We start from the raw sequence: 18,659 nt of genomic DNA on the forward strand, positions 1-18,659 counted from the left end.
AATTACTATACTTGTCATCTGCAAATAATATGGGATGACCTACATCTTTTATTAGGGGGGCAAGATCATTTATAAACACTAGAAAAAGTAGGGGACCTAATATTGATCCTTGAGGAATAGGGCTATTGTTGTATGTATTTGCATATTTGCGTGCATGGGTGCAAGTGTGAGTTTTCCTATTTACAACAGCATGCCTTGGGACTGCCAGGTTCGTTCTTCAGAAGAATAGACAACTTCATATTAAACCCAGTCTAGACGCAACAGCTTACTTGACGTTTTACTTGCACATGCAAAAAGTTGCAAGTAAGAAGGACCATGTGGACAGTAAAACTGAACGAAAACTGAACACTGAGTTGGAGGCATGTGATTTTTGTGGTGGTGGTGGCAACGACAAGAACAACAACAACAACAACAAAAACAATAATAATAATAATAATAATAATAATAATAATAATAATAATAATAAATTATAAAATTCAACAAATCAATGGGCATCATTAATAGAGTTTTAAAACCTTAAAAAAATCAACTCGTACTCGTCTTTATCAAATAATAGCTCGACCAGTCTTATGTTATGGGAGTGAAGCGTGGACTTTAAGGACAAAAGATGAAATCATACTAACAGCTTGCGAGATGAGATTCATGCGCCGAACAGCTGGCTACACTAAATGGGATCGAAAGAAAAATGAAGATATCCTTCAAGAACTTAATGTGTCATCAATACTGGACTATATCTCCAGATATCAGTTAAACTGGAAGGAACACGTCTCAAGAATGGTTTCATCCAGGATCCCTAAGGCAATAATGAAATATCGTCCAAATGGGAAACAGTCACTTGGTTGACCTATGAAAAGATGGCAAGGAAATCGATTTTTCAGGGCATAACAGTTCTTTTGGGACTAGTACTTGACAGGATGATGATGATGATGATGATGATGATGATAATATTAATAATGAGATATATATGAGTTAGGAACAGAATTCGTTTCCACCTTAATGTGAAAATCCTTGTCAGAGATGGTAACTTTTCTCTCCTACAATATGCAACCGAATTATCTTAGAAATGATTAGCCTACGTACATTATTATTGTATCTTATATATATGTATGTATATTATTGTATGATTATTGTATCTTATTCAGTGGTTAATTTTTTGTAAATTTACAATTTTTCAGTCGTTATCCTTCAGCTAATCATTTAGAGGAGTGAGAATGAGACAGTCCAAAGCCACACTTTTAACAAAAATGATTTTTTTTGTGCGAGTTCATTTCTTACACATTTGAGGAACTTACTAGTAAAATAATATAAAAATAACTCAACATATGACATAAGTATGCGCCGAAGAAATTATGATACAGCACCTAATAGCATTGAATTCTAAACCTTTAATATTCTCTCGTGTAAAATTCTGTGTGGTGTAGGACTATATTATTCTCAACCCTTCATTCTCTTGTACTTCAATTCAATTCAATTCAATTCAATTTATTTTGCCATTAGACATACAGTTTTAGGCTTCGTCAGAATACATTGAAAAAACATATAAATACAATTAAAAAACACTAATAACAGAAACAGTAAAATTTAAGTAATACAATGAAAACATGAAATAATTTGAAACTTTTAAATTGAAGAAAAACTAACTAAATTGCAATTAAACTTATTTATTAAAATACAATTTCATACAATTTTTTTTTTAAAAGAAAAATTAAGTTTATTTAATAATTAATAATCAGTAACAGTATAAAGTAATTTAAATGTACAGGCTCGTAAAAATTTTAATTTCTATAACACTGAAACGGAAAGTCATGAAATTTCTAAAGAAACACGAATATTAGTGTAATACTCGTATTACAGAAGTTGTTTCTGCCGCTGTTATGACTCGTACACCCACAGAGTTGCTCAGGATAGTTTGACCTTGGCTGGGTCTGCCTTCTTCTTGGAGCTCTTCACTCTCGTCTTGAAGATCGCAAATTTGTGTTGAAAAACTCAGCAACAGAATAAAAAGGATTATTTAATAACCAATTATGAAATCTAGTTTTGAAGCTATTGATTGGTAATTTATAATATTGACTTGGGAGCTTATTATATAATTTCATCCCGATAATTAAAAAGTTTGTATTGCTCTTGTGTAGTCTACAATATGGAATATTAATTTGTTCACTGTTTCTAATTTCATGATCATGTATATTGGCCACTAATGGCCACTACGGTACATATTAAAAACAGGAGTTCTGAATTTTAATTAAAATTTGTATATGTGACACGTATTTTTTCTCCGCTACTTTGTTTCTTTTATTAGTCTTTTAAGAATTTAAAGTGCAACTTTTCGAGCTGGGTAAGAAAGAGAAAGAGTTTAAAAGGGCTGAGAGGGAGATTAGGAGGAGAAAGAGAGTGAAAATGACCAAGTTTCAACAACGCCTATTCACAAATGTTTCGAAGGTCTGCATAATGTTCTTACTCAGTGCCAGTGATTTAACATTATTTGTGAGGAGATCTAATCCAGTGGTCGTCAGCACTCGCTGAAATGTGTAAAGGGTAAGCGGAGCCGTCCCGTGTGCCCTGTCGTGCAGCAGGAACAGATAGAGAGAATACCTGCTAGCAGTTACGAGTGCACCATGGTGCACTGCATTTTCCGCGGGTAAGAGACACTAGCCCCAACGTATTCTGTGCTGACGACCCCTGATCTAATCTATGATTCTTCATTTTTGTAATATGTTTCTAATTATCTTTGTATTTAATAATACTGCTGATGCTAGCTATGATTTTTAGTTTCTATAAATACATATTTTCTTATCTAAATAATTAAATGTGCTTATAATTCTTGTGAGAAATCTCCTTTTCTGCTTGTTTAATCTTCATAAATCTTTGTTTTGAAAGGTCGAGATTTCGCTATCAAAGTGATGTGCACTTTATACCTGGTGTTGTATGTATTTTTTAACTTTGAGGAACTTGAAATTTTTATTTTATATTCGTAGTACTTGTTGAAAATTATGGTCTTGGTCTCATCTTCTTTTGTCACCTCTGTATGATAATTTGCATCTCATATAACTGAACATATGTACCGGTAATACTTATTTTAGTATTTTAATATTTTTAGCAAAATAGAAATGTTCTTGCTGGAAGTTATATATTGCCTTACATTTAGAGAAAGTGTATGCTATTAAAAAAGATGGTACTGGTAATACTGCGTGTTCAGTTCAAAGTGTGTCATGGGTCGCTATATGCCGTCATGTGACTAGTCATTGAGCCTAGAGAATTCAATCTTCCTACACTTCCATAGAGGCGTATTACCTATGTGCCAGAGAAGTTGCCTAGCAAGTACAGCGTTCATTCTGAAGAGTACTTACCAATATGTACTGTAATGCCGGTAGTGGCAGGAATGTGAACTATTTGGTAACACGCACTGAGGTGAGTTTTTTTCTTACTGTCGGGATATGTGGGAAGGTTAAGACAATTACTTACGTATTTGTTGACATTAACTTCGATGGTCAACATGGACACGGAGCATTTGATTTGTATTGTGGAATGTTGCCATACACAACCGATGATAACAAATACCCTGCGTACGACTTGCCCGCGCAAAACACAGTTCGAAAGAGGTTATGGCAGCACACAGACTTTACAGACCGCCATCTGTTGCTACGACATTCAAGTTACACTGTACACGTTCTCAAGTTCAGATTGAACGCCTTGATTAATAGGCAACTTCTCTGACATAAAAGCTGAAACTCGCTTCAAATCGCAGACTCACAACAGTGACGTCATGACACACTTTGAAATGAACACCCAGTATAATGGAATCTATAAATATTTCAGGGTTATACACCTCTCAAAATGTTCCAAGAAGTAGACACACTTTTCCAGTCTCTTGGTCTTATTCCTCTGCCAGCAGAATTTTGGAAAAATTCAATAATTGAGAAACCAGAAGATAACAGAAAAATGGTGTGTCATGCATCAGCTTGGGACATGTATGATCGCAAAGATTTCAGGTATTAACGATTTTCCTTTTACTTCTTAAAAAATAAACATACATAGCACACATAAATGGTTGCTGAATAGACCTTTCTATTCAGTGAATGAATTCATGGAGTGTGATGTAAATATTGTATTTTAGGAATGTACCGTAACCCTTTCTTTATATTTTAATTATTCATTTTGTCCTTATATAAATGTGTTAACCTACAGCATATTCTGTTTATCTCTCAGTGTTTGTTTTGTTTATTTCTCAGTGTTTGTTTGTTTTCCTATGTATGTTTATTTCTTATAATTATTTGTTTATTTGTCTATAATTATTTGTGCTAAGTTTATTTGTTTGTGCATGTGTGAGTGTATGTATGCATATGTATATTATCAAACATGATATCATATCCAGACCTTGTACACTGGTTTCTGACAAATAAATATTACTATTAACTACCGGTACAAGGTATCCAAGTCTTGGAATCCATTGGAAGTTTCTTATTTTATTTTCATTGTTTCATTTAAATTACATTTTTAATTTGAAGAATGTCGGTTTCAATAGCAATGTACTATACCGGTACTATGTTGTTGTTTTCTAATGCCAGGTGTTTGACAATAAAGCCATTTGACCTCTTGCACTCCAATATTTTTCAAATATATTATCATGGCCAGCCACTGAAGCACAGATTTTGAGGTGTTCCGAATCCATTTCTTGGTTTGAGTTGCACAATGGGCAGTTAGGAAACTGATATATTCCAAATTCTATGCACGTGTTTGGCCAAACAATCATGGCCTGTTGCCAATCTAAATGCAGCTACAGACGATTTTCGTGGTAAATCGGGAATTAACTGTGGATTATGATGCAGAGAGTTCCATTTTTTCCCTTGAGATTGTGTTATCAAATTTTGTTTGTTGAAGTCTAAGTATGTAGATTTAAAAAATCTTTTCACAGAGTAATACGTAGATTTAGTAACAGGTCTGTAAGTAGCAGTGCTGCCCTTCTTTACTAAAGCATACGCATTCTCGTTTCCCAGGATTCACAATGGGATGGTATCCATTGGAATACAATTCTTTTATTGAGTGATATTAATTGAGAGGGCATTTTAGTTATTTCTGCTGTTTGAGATGGTATTATTTGCTGATGTAAAAAGTATTTCCTTGTTACAGGATTAAAATGTGCACTAAAGTTACAAAAAAAGACTTCATCACTATTCATCATGAACTGGGTCATATCCAGTACTTCATGCAATACAGAAATTTACCACTAGTACAAAAAGAAGGGGCCAATCCAGGTATGAGACTTGCTTAATAAATACTTTGTATTTACTTATATGGAATAGTACTGTTACTTTTTAAGGGACCAATTTGTAATTATCTTATTAAGTTACTCATTGTGACTAATAGAATATACTTACTTACTGGCTTTTAAGGAACCCGGAGGTTCATTACCACCCTCACATAAGTCCATCATTGGTCCCTATCCTGAGCAAGACCAATACAGTCTCTATCATCTATTTTAATATTATCTTCCCATCTACGTCCTCCCCAAAGATCTTTTTCCCTCCGGCCTCCCAAATAACACTCTATATGCATTTCTGGATTCGCCCATACGTGCTACATGCCCTGTCCATCTCAAACGTCTGGATTTAATGTTCCTAATTATGTCAGGTGAAGAATACAATGCGTGCAATTCTGTGCTGTGTAACTTTCTCCATTCTCCTATAACTTCATCCCTCTTAGCCCCAAATACTTTCCTAAGCACCTTATTCTCAAACACCCTTAACCTATGTTCCTCTCTCAAAGTGAGGTGCAAGTTTCACAACCGTAAAGAACAACCAGTAATATAACTGTTTTATAAATTATAACTTTCACATTTTTTTGACAGCAGAATGGATGATAAAAGCTTCTCAACCGAATAATAACAGGCATTTCCCATATTTATTCTGTATTTAATTTCCTCCCGAGTATCATTTATATTTGTTACTGTTGCTCCCAGGTATTTGAATTTTTTCACCTCTTCAAAAGATAAATTTCCAATTTTTATATTTCCATTTCGTACGATATTCTCGTCACGAGACATAATCATATACTTTGTCTTAGATCGACTATTGATCAGATTTTTTGTATTCGACAGATATTGGAGAAAAAATGGGAGTGTAAGAGTACAGTACATCAGTTATTCATAGATTTCAAAAAGGCGTATGACTCGGTTAAGAGTGAAGTTTTATATGATATTCTTATTGAATTTGGTATTCCCAAGAAACTAGCTCGATTAATTAAAATGTGTCTTAGTGAAACTTACAGCAGAGTCTGCATAGGCCAGTTTCTATCTGATGCTTTTCCAATTCACTGCGGGCTAAAGCAGGGAGATGCATTGCCACATCTACTTTTTAACTTTGCTCTGGAATATGCCATTAGGAATGTTCAGGATAACACAGAGGGTTTGAAATTGAATGGTTACATCAGCTTCTTGTCTATGCGGATAACGTGAATATGTTAGGAGAAAATCCACAAACGATTAAGGAAAACGCGGAAATTCTACTTGAAGCAAGTAAAGCGATAGGGTTGGAAGTAAATTCCGAAAAGACTAAGTATATGATTATGACTCGTGACCAGAATATTGTACGAAATGGAAATATAAAAATTGGAGATTTATCCTTCGAAGAGGTGGAAAAATTCAAATATCTTGGAGCAAGAGTACCAAATATAAATGACACTCGGGAGGAAATTAAACGCAGAATAAATATGAGAAATGCCTCTTATTATTCGGTTGAGAAGCTTTTGTCATCTAGTCTTTTGTCAAAAAATCTGAAAGTTAGAATTTACAAAACAGTTACATTACTGGTTGTTCTATATGGTTGTGAAGCTTGGACTCTCACTTTGAGAGAGGAACAGAGATTGAGGGTTTTTGAGAATAAGGTTCTTAGGAAAATATTTGGGGCTAAGAGTAATGAAGTTACAGGAGAATGGAGAAAGTTACACAATGCAGAGCTGCACGCATTGTATCCTTCACCTGACATAAATAGGAACATTAAATCCAGACGTTTGAGATGGGCAGGGCATGTAGCACGTATGGGCGAATCCAGAAATGCATATAGAGTGTTAGTTGGGAGGCCAGAGGGGAAAAGACCTTTGGGAAGGCCGAGACGTAGATGGGAAGATAATATTAAAATAGATTTGAGGGAGGTGGGATATGATGGTAGGGATTGGATTAATCTTGCTCAGGATAGGTACCAATGGCGGGCTTCTGTGAGGGCGGCAATGAACGTCCGGGTTCCTTAAAAGCCAGTCAGTAAGTAATAATAATAATAATAATAAACAAGGAGTAATGTCAAGCCACGCCCTCTTTCTTAAGAGAAATTAAAGTAATTCCATAGTGCAAGCTTTTATCGCGATTTCACGCTTCGCCACACACACACACACACACGCGCACGCGCACGCACGCACGCACGCACGCACGCACGCACGCACGCACGCACGCACGCACGCACGCACGCACGCACGCACACACACACACACACAAAACATGTAATATTACAACCTATGTAATGGGGCATGTTGAAATATATACTGTAAAAAAAAACACACACTCACACGATGTTAATATGCACAGAGCATCAAATACTTAAACATAAAACTTCTCCCATGTACATCACATTTGTCTATTTATTATAATAATTTGCAGCATTCCACGAAGCTATTGGTGATCTAATGGCGTTGTCAGCACTCACTCCTTCACATATGCAGAAGATTGGAATATTTAATAACAGCACCGGTAACAAGACAATTAGCTATCATGAGGACATTAATTTTCTATTTCAAATTGCACTTGAGAAAATTGTATTTCTCCCATATGCTTTGCTGGTTGACAGTTGGAGATGGGATGTGTTCCAAGGCAAAGTCAAGCCAGACAGTTACAATCACCATTGGTGGAAACTCAGGTGGGAAAACATTTCATATCTGTACTCTAATTTGGGAACATTTATTTCGCATTGTAATATAGATTTTTCTATAGAAATGTCATTAATAATAATTTAAGCTTCCTCCTTTTCTATTTTTCTAAGAGGCACTAATTTTTATGCTCGACCATGCCGAAAAGTAGTAATTATACACTGGTAGCAGTCCTTTAATGCAGGTCATTAAAGTACACTTATTCATTAAAGTTCAGGTTTTCGATTATTCTCGGATATGCAATCGAAAGACGAGGGAAACGTCACGGAGGCTGGAAATCCAATACTGTCGCAGAAGGTTATGTTCTGTTACTATAATAATTAGCGTTAATTGTAAATAATATTCAAATGTAGAGGGAAAGAAGGAATATTTAATAAACGCAGAAATATAGGAAGTGTGGTGAACGAACATGAAAGACTTAGTGGGTGAACATTAAATGATGAAGAGATGTCGGTCATTAACATCGAGTATTGTACAAGTTGTAAATAGTATATGGAAGGGACTGCTGGCCTGAATACTATATAATGTGAAGGGCCAGCAGGACCAAAAGTTTGAGTGAGAATAAACCATACCATACCATAAATAATATTCAAATAAATTCAATTTGTCATCTCGTTTTTCAATTTTAAATCAATTTCCAGGTTGTATCAAAATTAGTTCATGTTACATTACGTCAGGATCAATGACATTATTGTTCCTCGGAAAAAATCAATACTTTCGCGTCTGCGCACATCTCACAATTTAAGAGGTATGAACAAGGTCACTTCCGATCTTCTGTCAGATACAAATAAAATGAATACCGGTACTTCTGAATAATTTCAAGTTAGAAATATGGTCGAGCATAAAAAGTCGTATGAAACTTGCCTATAATGGTAATTAAGACGCTCGTATGAAAATTATGAAACTCGCTTGCGCTCGTTTCATAAACAAACATACTTGCGTCTTAATTACTACCATTATAGGCTCGTTGCATAATGTACTATTATGACTTGTGCTAATGTAATGTAATGAAGCGTTTGAGTTAAATTGTTTGAGTGTCTGAATACATTGCGATTTCTTGTAGGAAAAAAATGGAAGGAATTTCTCCACCAGTTGAAAGAACCGAAGATGATTTTGACCCGGGATCAAAGTACCACATTGCTGCTGGAGTACCATATCTGAGGTAAAATATAAAATTTGTATTTCTCTTAATTTTTTTGTTAGTACAATAATTGTATCTGGGTACATGTTCTGTAATAGGCTGTAATGTTTGTTAAATACAAATTCTAAAATTGATAAAGTTATTGTTTTTTTTTTTAGTCATAAGACTAAAGACACACACATTAAGACTTAGACATGCCAGGTGGGAAATGAAGTAAACCACTTTCAATCTAAGTTACAGTATGCACTGATATTGTAACAAAACATTTTATAGTACGGTATGTTACAATTCAGTTAGCTGCCATGTGTTTGAAAACATGTTCGAATTTTGAAAAATATGAGAATGATCATAAAACAGTATTCAAGTGAAAGTAATTTGGCTCAAATGTAAAAAACTGTCAAATTCTATTCCAAAAGAATTTTGTCCTGTTTGATAATTTTTGTAATTTACAATAAAATTACAGACTTTCATTTATATAGAGTGCAATATTTCTGATAGCCACAAGCTAGATATAATTCATAACTTAAATTAATTCCAATGTCCGAATCAAACACTTAAACATTTAACCTCAAAAAAAAAGGCAGAAATGATATGTTGCAGAAAGTCGAGATTATTCATCTTGATTCAGTGGCGGCTCCTCGGGGGAGGGAAGGGAGGAACGTCCTCCTTACATTTTTCTTCTTTTGAAAGTAAATACCAAATAAAATATGTGCCTTGAAATTCGGGGAAGATTCGATAATTTTTAAGTTCACAGCTATAAGAACAACTCGGATGATCGAGTTTTAAACGACGCGCGCTCATGTGCTGTAGAAAACTGTGAGAAAGATGCGAGATTGTCTGTGTGAAGGAAAGGCACTCCATTCTTCCTCTACTGCAGTTAACACACATAGATAACAGCGCACTAGCGGCCAGAGAAAGAACCAGAGTTTTAAAGAGAGTACATGAACGGAGAAGGAGGAGATCCTCCTCTGAATCATCGCATGGGCGGGAAATAGAAACCGACTGGTCGTGCAGCAAGCTCGTTACTGCTGCCATCTAACGATCTTGCATTCAACCAGACTAGAACACATCTAGGAGGAGGCACAACAAAAACAGTTTTAACGCAACGCTTTGAAAGACACCATATAAACTTTTTTAAAATTATAAATCAAAAATATTATTCATTGCACTTTATATAGGCTGCTATTCATGGTTTGAAACTTTCGTGGATATTTGAAAGTTACGTAGTTGGCCCCTGAAATTCACTTCTATTCATTGTTTACTAGACAGGGCAACAGCCAAGTTGTCAGTTTTGTACAAATATATTTGAAACTGAAAGTAGGTACTCCAAACTACATCATTTTTAACATAAAAAATTAATCGGTCACCGGCAGCTTTGAACAATAATGATAGCATGACTTTACAAGAACTGACATTCTTCAAAAGCATGTGATACTGAACTTGTAAAATGTACATGTGGCAACAGGGACCACGTGGGTGGGTGCAGTGTTCTCGCTTTCCTCAGATTATTTCCCATTTCCATTTCCGTAAAACGGTTCCGGTTACAAGTTAGTAGCTAGTCTCTTCCAACACATGTGATGCTGTAGTGTGCTCGAAAAATGCTACGAGGTTGTGAACTTCCTTGTAATTGTTCATTTGCGCAATTAATCAACAATGAAAGGAAGTTTAACATAATATATTTTGGACAATTTAGGAAACTCAGTTTACAAATACAGATTATTGCTATAAAGAAGGGAAGGCCAACCCCAACACTACCTGGTCTTACAGGTATGCATGTAGGCTAATTTGTAGAATATTTCATTCAAGAAGTGTCATTTCATGCTGTTAACCTCTTTCCTCCTCTTAAGAAATATGCAGGAGCCGCCACTGTCTTGATTACACAACTTTTAACACTGTATCACGTCGGAATTTGTATGATAATAACTTTCTTGTGTTAAATATTATTAACGTACCTTGTTAACATGTTTCGACTTATTTTTCGGTCATCTTCGGAACTGGTCGTTGTTGGTCTTGGCGCCTCTTGTTTCCTGTGTGAGTGCGTTTTGTAGTGTAGAGTCAAAGAGTGTATGTGTTTTGAAATTGAGTTGTGTGTTGAGAATATCGTTGGGTTGTGTTTTCGTGTGTCTGTATATTTCGTATTGTTCTAGTGTGTTGAGTTTCTGGCTTATTGGTTGGATGTGCAGTATTTCCATGTCTGTGTTGATGTCTCTGTAGGTGTGGTTGGCATTTATGATGTGTTCTGCACATGTGGAGGTGTTTTGCAATTTTGTTATGGCTGTGATGTGTTCTTTGTAACGTGTTTGAAATGATCTGCCTGTCTGTCCTATGTAGAAGTTGTTGCATTTGAGTTTGTATACGCCTGTGTGGTTGTATTTGTTTGTTGGTGTTGTTTGTGTGTTGAGATGTTTTTGTAGAGTGTTATTTGTTCTGTATGCGATGTTGTAGTTCGAGATTATTGTTGATGTAAAAATGTGACGATTGAACTCAGCACCTCTATGACAGCAGCAAAGAGAAACCAGGAAAATGAAATTTACAATCAGTAGTTCGATACAGATAGATAGTAGCTCAGTTATTGATATTCAATTAAATACAGCAATGTGAACAAAAATTACAATGGAAACAAGATTGATTCCAACACATTCCAAGAATGAAACAAAAACTGCTACAAAAACAAATAGATATTAAATGTTGAGCAAACGAACAAAGAAAGGGACCTTCTCTACACTTGATGACATCATGGGGTTGATAATGAAGAATGAAAAATGAATGGAGGAATACTTAACGACACAAAATAAAATCCTATAAATGTAAGTATCGGTGACTGTAGTGGCCATGGTGGTGACAGTGGCAGCAGTGAGATGTTTAGGTTGGGGGTGGTGTGGTAATGATAATGGAGGCTAGCAGTAAAGATAGATGTTGACAGTGACTGGTAGTGGGGAACCAACATGTTGTTGTTGTTGCTGCTATCTAATGCCAAGCTTTGGCAACGAAGCCATTAGCATTCTTGCTCTCCAATATTTCTCTGTGGTGGATCCATCAGGTAGAACTTCACAGGTTTGTAGATGATCTTCAGTCATTTCTTCTTCTTTGTTGCATAGAGGGCAATTTGGATTTGTGTAAATTCCTATTTTATTCAAGTGTTTGGCCAAATAATCGTGTTCTGTAAGCAGTCTGAATTTTGCTATTGCAGATTTACGTGGGATTTCTGGAATAATTTCTGTTTTTTTTTTTTATTATTAAAATGCTCCATTTTTTATCTTTGACTTTGGTATATAGTGCTTGATTTTATATTTATTTTTAATTAGTCTTTTGATGGATGTTAAAGGGAGGCTTGTATTTGTATTCTGAATTAAATTGGATCCTTTTTTGGCAAGAACTCAGCAGTTTCATTTCCAGCAATTCCGCAATGTGCAGGTATCCATTGCAATTGAATTCTTTTCTGTAGTTTTTGAAGATGTTAGATCATTTTGCGACATTCTTTAATTTGGATTGACATCATTTTATATGAATATATTGCATATAATGCTGCTTTAGAATCAGAGGGGAACCAACATCATGGCCTGCTAATTCTTTTGACATCAATCAATTGGATTCTTACTTACGGGACAATTTAAAGACCATTGCATATTCAATATCAATTGACAGCATTGAAATTCTTCGCCAGCATGTTGAATAAAATGTCAGCAGATACAGCAGGCACCTGGAATATTTGATGAGACCAAACTTTGCCTTAACTTACAGTGGAATAAAACCTAACCAGGTAATCAGTCCAGACCAGATTCGAACCTACACCCGATCGCAGCCTCAGATAAAGAGACCAGCTCCAAAAATAATTCGAAAATTCCTCTGCTACTTATAAACCTCATCTATCATCAGGAGCAATGTACAGCATACCAATTAAAAGTCCCCCTTTTTCATCAGGAATAGCGAATTCTTCCTTGTATTTCAGATATGGTACACAACACTGTTAGGATAATGGAATTTCAGAAAGGTCTTAGTTGATTATATCTGAAGATACTGTGAAAAAATCAGCTAATCATGTGGGAATGGATACGAAGTTAAATATGGGTACACCATTATACACCACTATTGCGATATTCCAGTGTTTGTGACAAAGTTAGAGGGGGTTTGATGAGAGCTAAGTTAATTGAGAAGCCGAAGTTTATGTCAGATAACTCCGAAGTCTGTGTGAGAGATAGTCCCGAGGTCTGTGATAGATGGCGTTACTTTATTCAGTCAATACTATTTGAAGGGACTATAGTTTCACAATGTGCATAATAAGATGTGTCTTTCATTTTCTATTTCAATTTCAATGATTTCTTACCGACATGTACTACAAAATGGTGTAGCCATATTCAACCTTCAGTGAAATAGTGTACGATTATATGGTTAGATATGTGCGTGAATGTATATATGTTTAAATCTTTCTGATTTGCATACCGATATAAATTTTAAATAAATCCTGTCATTTCGTACTTTGTAATGTTTCAGGTATTTTATTAGTAGCATCATACAGTTCCAGTTCCATCGTGGACTTTGTATAGTTGCAGATCAATTCGATCCCCATGATCTGGACAAGCCTTTGCACCATTGCGATATTTATAACAACAAAGAAGCTGGAAATCTTCTAAAGTATGTAAGCATATTTTTAATTTCTAAAAACACTTAATTTTCTGCAAGCAATTACTATGATGTATTTTACTTAAAAACAGCCATTTCCCCTGAGTAAGGCCATGTCTTAAACCTCACTACCGGTATACACTAGAGTCGACGGCAATTCGGAAGGCGGTAGCCTGCTAGCGTTTGTGTCGAGAGAGACAGATAGAGAGAGCAAGGCAGCGTACAACATTGCCACATCGTACTTCACGCCCACGTGCAATACAAATAGCACAGGAAGAGAATTTAAATTACCAAAAGACAATAATGACCTTAGCCATTGACTACTGTAAGCATGACACCAAACAAACCCTCTCTCCTTCACTAACAATATTCTTTGCACGGTTCTCAATCCCACACCACATGCTTCTGCAGTCGTTTCTTGCACGTTGGCAACATTGTAGCCAGCATCAAGATGGCCGGCAGCATTCTGCTAGTCAACGTTTTTGAAATAATTATACACCTGAAACACTATCACCCACGCCTGCCTGTGCCATATTTGTCTTTTTATAGTTTCTTATTCCATTTATTTATCTTGCATACACACACAGTAAATGTTAGTTTTACTTATTCAATGTACTGAAACACTCACACGTGAACAAACGAACTCAGGAAGTACTTGTTATGGACTGATTGCGATTGGTTCTACTGTACAAGCTTGTGACGTCACATACCAGAAATGCTACGGCGCATATAGCAGCTGACTGCCTTCCGAAATGCCGTCTAGTCTAGTGACTAGCTGACTAATAAACTACACACTAGGATTATTATTATGATGTACTGAAGTACATATGATATTTCCGTGGAGGAATTCTACGTTATCATATGATGAAGGATGGATAGAACAGAGAAAAATTCTCTCCGGCATTGGGACTCGAACCCGGGTTTTCAGCTCTACGTGCTAACACTTTACCCATTAAGCCTCACCGGATTCCAGTTCCGATGCCAGATCGAATCCTCTCAGTTTAAGTTCTACCTCTCAGTTTTCCCTTTAGTGGCCTATTCTCATGTACTGTGTCACAGAATATGTGACAGTGGCACAATGTCCAATGCGCTATGTACAGAGGTGCACTAAATACGAGTGACTATGTGGCCGGGATCCGACGAAATTTTTCTCTGTTCTATCTATCCTTCATCATATGATAACTCAGAATTCCTGCACGGAAATATAATATCTTGTGGTTTCTGCAAACACCCTATAACTCCATTTTTCTAAGTTTTGAGAAAAACGGAGTTGAAGTTTTGGAATTGTAGTTCTTGACATAAGTTCAAAAGGACGCCGGGAATATACCTGAGGAAAACTATACCTCACAGGAATAAGTGGGTTTTCCCAGACGACGGAGCATAACATTTTACATATTCAGATAATAACTCCATTTTCAGCAAAACTGGAGTTACAGGGTTTTCGCAGAAACCCCACGATATGTACTTCAGTACAGCATAAGAATATGATATGCGTAAGTAATCATTTCAGTGGCGGCTCGTGGATGGGTGTTCACAAAAAAAAAATGAATAATGAACACATATTCTCGTATAGCTGAGTCACAGACGAGATAAACGAGTTCTAATATTCATGCACCAAATCTAAGCATATAAAACCAAAATTAAAACCATTAAACAACAGCAGAGTAAAATTAATTCATAGGACTCACCTTAACTGCTGTTGTAGATGGTGTTGAAGATCTGGATTTATTTGTAGAGAAACTCCATTCGCCTAGTTTTCAGTGATGCAAACTTATCAATACCTATTACTGAAATTTCTAATGTTCTTGACAAGTTTTTTTTTTCCTACTGCCAACATAGTCAATGTACTTTATCGGTTTTCTGTCATGGTGCTACGGAGGAATGTTTTAATTCTCTTTTCATTTAATACACTCACAATTTCACACACGTCCGTCTCCAAACTTCAAGTATTCCTGTTTCAACTTTCAATATGCACCAATGGAGCTTCTATTTTCCTTACTTTGCTGAACAAAAGACGACAGAATCAGCCCCATGCGTAACGGTATTTTGAAAAGAAAGAGTAAAGAGAGAAAACGAGGCAAGAGGGAGAAAGGAACAGGATGCCAGGCCCAAGGGAGATGGAGCATCTCTCTTTCTCTGTTACTAGCACGTTAAGACTTGTGCGAGCCAGAGCTATTGTAACCATTGTAACAAACCAGAAAATATTCTCGGCTCAGGCTATTTCACCCTGCTAGACAAAAATTATGCGAGCTGCTGTCAACGTGTCCAATGGAGATTTAAAGACACACGTCACACGAACGGGACATTCTCTCGAGACAAAAAAAAATGTAAGAACATCATTGCACATTGGAAAGTAATAGATGTACTGTAATAATATTAATACAGTAATATGTATGATTATTGTTGGTTTTCAAGCTGTTCACGTGCTCCTGTGCTCATATAGAGGAACTGCCGCTGAATCAGTGATTCAAAACAGCACCCATCCTGTCAGATCCCGGCCACGTAGTTACTCGTAATGAGTGCACCTCTGTAAATAGTCCGTTGGTCATTATGCCACTGTCACATATTCTGTGATACAGTATATGAGGATAGCCCACCAAAGCGAAAACTGAGAGGTGGAACTTACACTATTTTAAAACTTTAAACTTAGCAATATTATCACTATTGTTATTACATTAAATTTAAAGGCAAAACCTATCATTAATAATAATTAGAAAATAGTAAATTGTCTGTATTTTGTATAATTATAAACTTAATGAAATATTAGTTACATTGAAATTATGTTGAACCATGTCCCAATGTATGTCATGCTATGTCCCAAGGTACATCACCTTGTGTTCCAAGATACATCACTCTTACGTACCTAGGGGCAGTATGTAGGAAAATTAAAAAAATTTATACAAAAAATTGTTTAATTGATACCTTACACTTCGAAGACACGGTACTGTTGTTAATAATAAAAAGTTATAAAAGCTTATACAAAAATTAAAAGAATTTAAATTTAAAAAACTGTCCCTAGGTACAACATTGTTGAACAAAGTCAGACTGTTCAACTAATTGCATAAAGTGTTACAGAAGCGAACAAAATAGTACATTATGCAACGAGCCTATAATGGTAGTAATTAAAACGCGAGTATGTTTATGAAACGAGAACAAGCGAGTTTCATAATTTTCATACGAGCGTCTTAATTACCATTATAGGCAAGTTTCACGACTTTTTATGCTCGACCATATTTCTAACTTGAAATTATTCATAAGTATTCATGTTATTCTTATCTGACCGGGGAGCAGAACTGACCTTGTGCAATATCTCGTAAATTGTGAGATGTGCGCAGATGCGAAAGTATTGATTTTTTCCGAGGAACAAATGTCATTGACCTTGATATAATCTAGAGAGTAAAATGAACATTAATCTTGATATAACCCTGAAATTGATTTAGACATTGAAAAACGAGATGACAAATTGAATTTATTTGAATATTATTTACAATTAACGCTAATTATTATAGTAACAGAACCTAACCTTCTGCGACAGTATTGGATTTCCAGCCTCACTAGTTGTCTTTCGATTGCATATCTGAGAATAATCAATACTTGCGCTTTCATATTGCTACAATGGTGTTTTCTGATTGGTGGAACACCTGAACTTTAATGAATAGGTGTACTTTAATGAGGTCCATTAAAGGGCTGCTACCAGGTGTATAATTACTACATTTCGGCATGGTCGAGCATAAAAATTATATAAGCGTTTGCAACTGAAAACTTTAACCATTTGCAGCTTTTATGATCATTTTCGAACTCAGAAACCTCAAATTAGAAAGAGTTGGTGGTTCTTATCTCTGAAGGAAAATTACTGTTGGCCAATGTTATTAGTACCGGTATATTGGAAACATTTCAATAAAACATGCTATTGTTTCAGAGAAGTGATGCAAATGGGATCATCTAGACCTTGGCCTGATGCCATGCAGATATTAACCAAGCAGAGAAGAATGGATTCCAATGGAATACAAGAATATTTCAAACCACTGTTGACATGGCTGGAGGATAATAATGACGAGAATGGGGAGCATATTGGCTGGACTACTACTACTTCATAGATCAGTTTTTTTTTATGTATTTGTATTTTTGTTTTTTATTTCTAAATATAACCAATGATTTATTAAAAAAAAATGAACGTCATTTTCGTAAGGTACCGGTACTGATACTGTTTGAATCTCACAAGTGGCCTAACTATACATACAGCCACTAGATTTCAGGTCCAGTGGCCGCTCGTGATAAAATATTAAGTGTGTTCACAATTTTGTGTTCCAAAATCGAAGAGAATTTGAAATCGTACGTTTTTAGCCTAATATGAAATGTCATGATTCCAATGTTTCACTGTCGAAAAAACCGTATATAAATTCAAAACAACATATAATAATAATAATAATAATAATAATAATAATAATAATAATAATAATAATAATAATAATGATGAAACCTAGTCTTTTTATTTCCAATTTTTCCTGGAAAGCCAGTTTACCCAGTTCTTTACTCTTCAAAATTACTTGAACAGAGTTCATTGTTTACGTTTGTTAAAAATGAATACATAAAACAATTTACAAAAGCGTGTATTCAGTAATATACAGTATTTTGATTCACAACACACTGATACACTATAGCCTATACCACTACTGTAATCCCATTCGCATAGATTACTATAAATACATGCCAGTAAATATTATCCTTAAATAATATACACCACCATACAGATATTTAAATTCATACTACCATCGCATTCAGCCAGCACGTGTTTGAAAGCCAAACTATGCTCTATGCCGACACTGAAGTATAGTAATTCACAAACTACACTCTCGTAGCAGCACTGTACACACATCCACATAAAGTAAACGTTCCGACAGTGAGATGCTGACACCTGCAGGCTAAAATACAGACTTATTAAATTTTCTCCTCGGGATATAGCACGTAAATGATAGGCATCGATGCA

The 18,659-nt window shown here is 35.5% G+C and overlaps 1 protein-coding gene across 2 annotated transcripts in view; it reads left to right on the forward strand.

The window, feature by feature from the left end:
- Positions 1–17,885, forward strand: part of LOC138695892 (angiotensin-converting enzyme-like) — a 35,800-nt gene extending 17,915 nt beyond the window's left edge. Inside the window, exons 8-13 of one of the 2 annotated variants that reach the window (XM_069820234.1) lie at positions 3,817–3,989; positions 5,128–5,252; positions 7,646–7,901; positions 8,975–9,073; positions 13,544–13,684; positions 17,592–17,885. In XM_069820234.1, coding sequence (XP_069676335.1) covers positions 3,817–3,989; positions 5,128–5,252; positions 7,646–7,901; positions 8,975–9,073; positions 13,544–13,684; positions 17,592–17,769 — 972 coding nt within the window. In that variant the 3' untranslated portion in view covers positions 17,770–17,885. Of the gene's footprint in view, positions 1–3,816; positions 3,990–5,127; positions 5,253–7,645; positions 7,902–8,974; positions 9,074–13,543; positions 13,689–17,591 lie in introns of both variants that reach the window. The other variant, XM_069820235.1, reaches the window with a different exon arrangement.
- Positions 17,886–18,659: the final 774 nt, after the last annotated feature.

This window comes from Periplaneta americana, chromosome 3 (genome assembly GCF_040183065.1).
Source record: "Periplaneta americana isolate PAMFEO1 chromosome 3, P.americana_PAMFEO1_priV1, whole genome shotgun sequence".
Lineage (NCBI taxonomy): Eukaryota > Metazoa > Arthropoda > Insecta > Blattodea > Blattidae > Periplaneta > Periplaneta americana.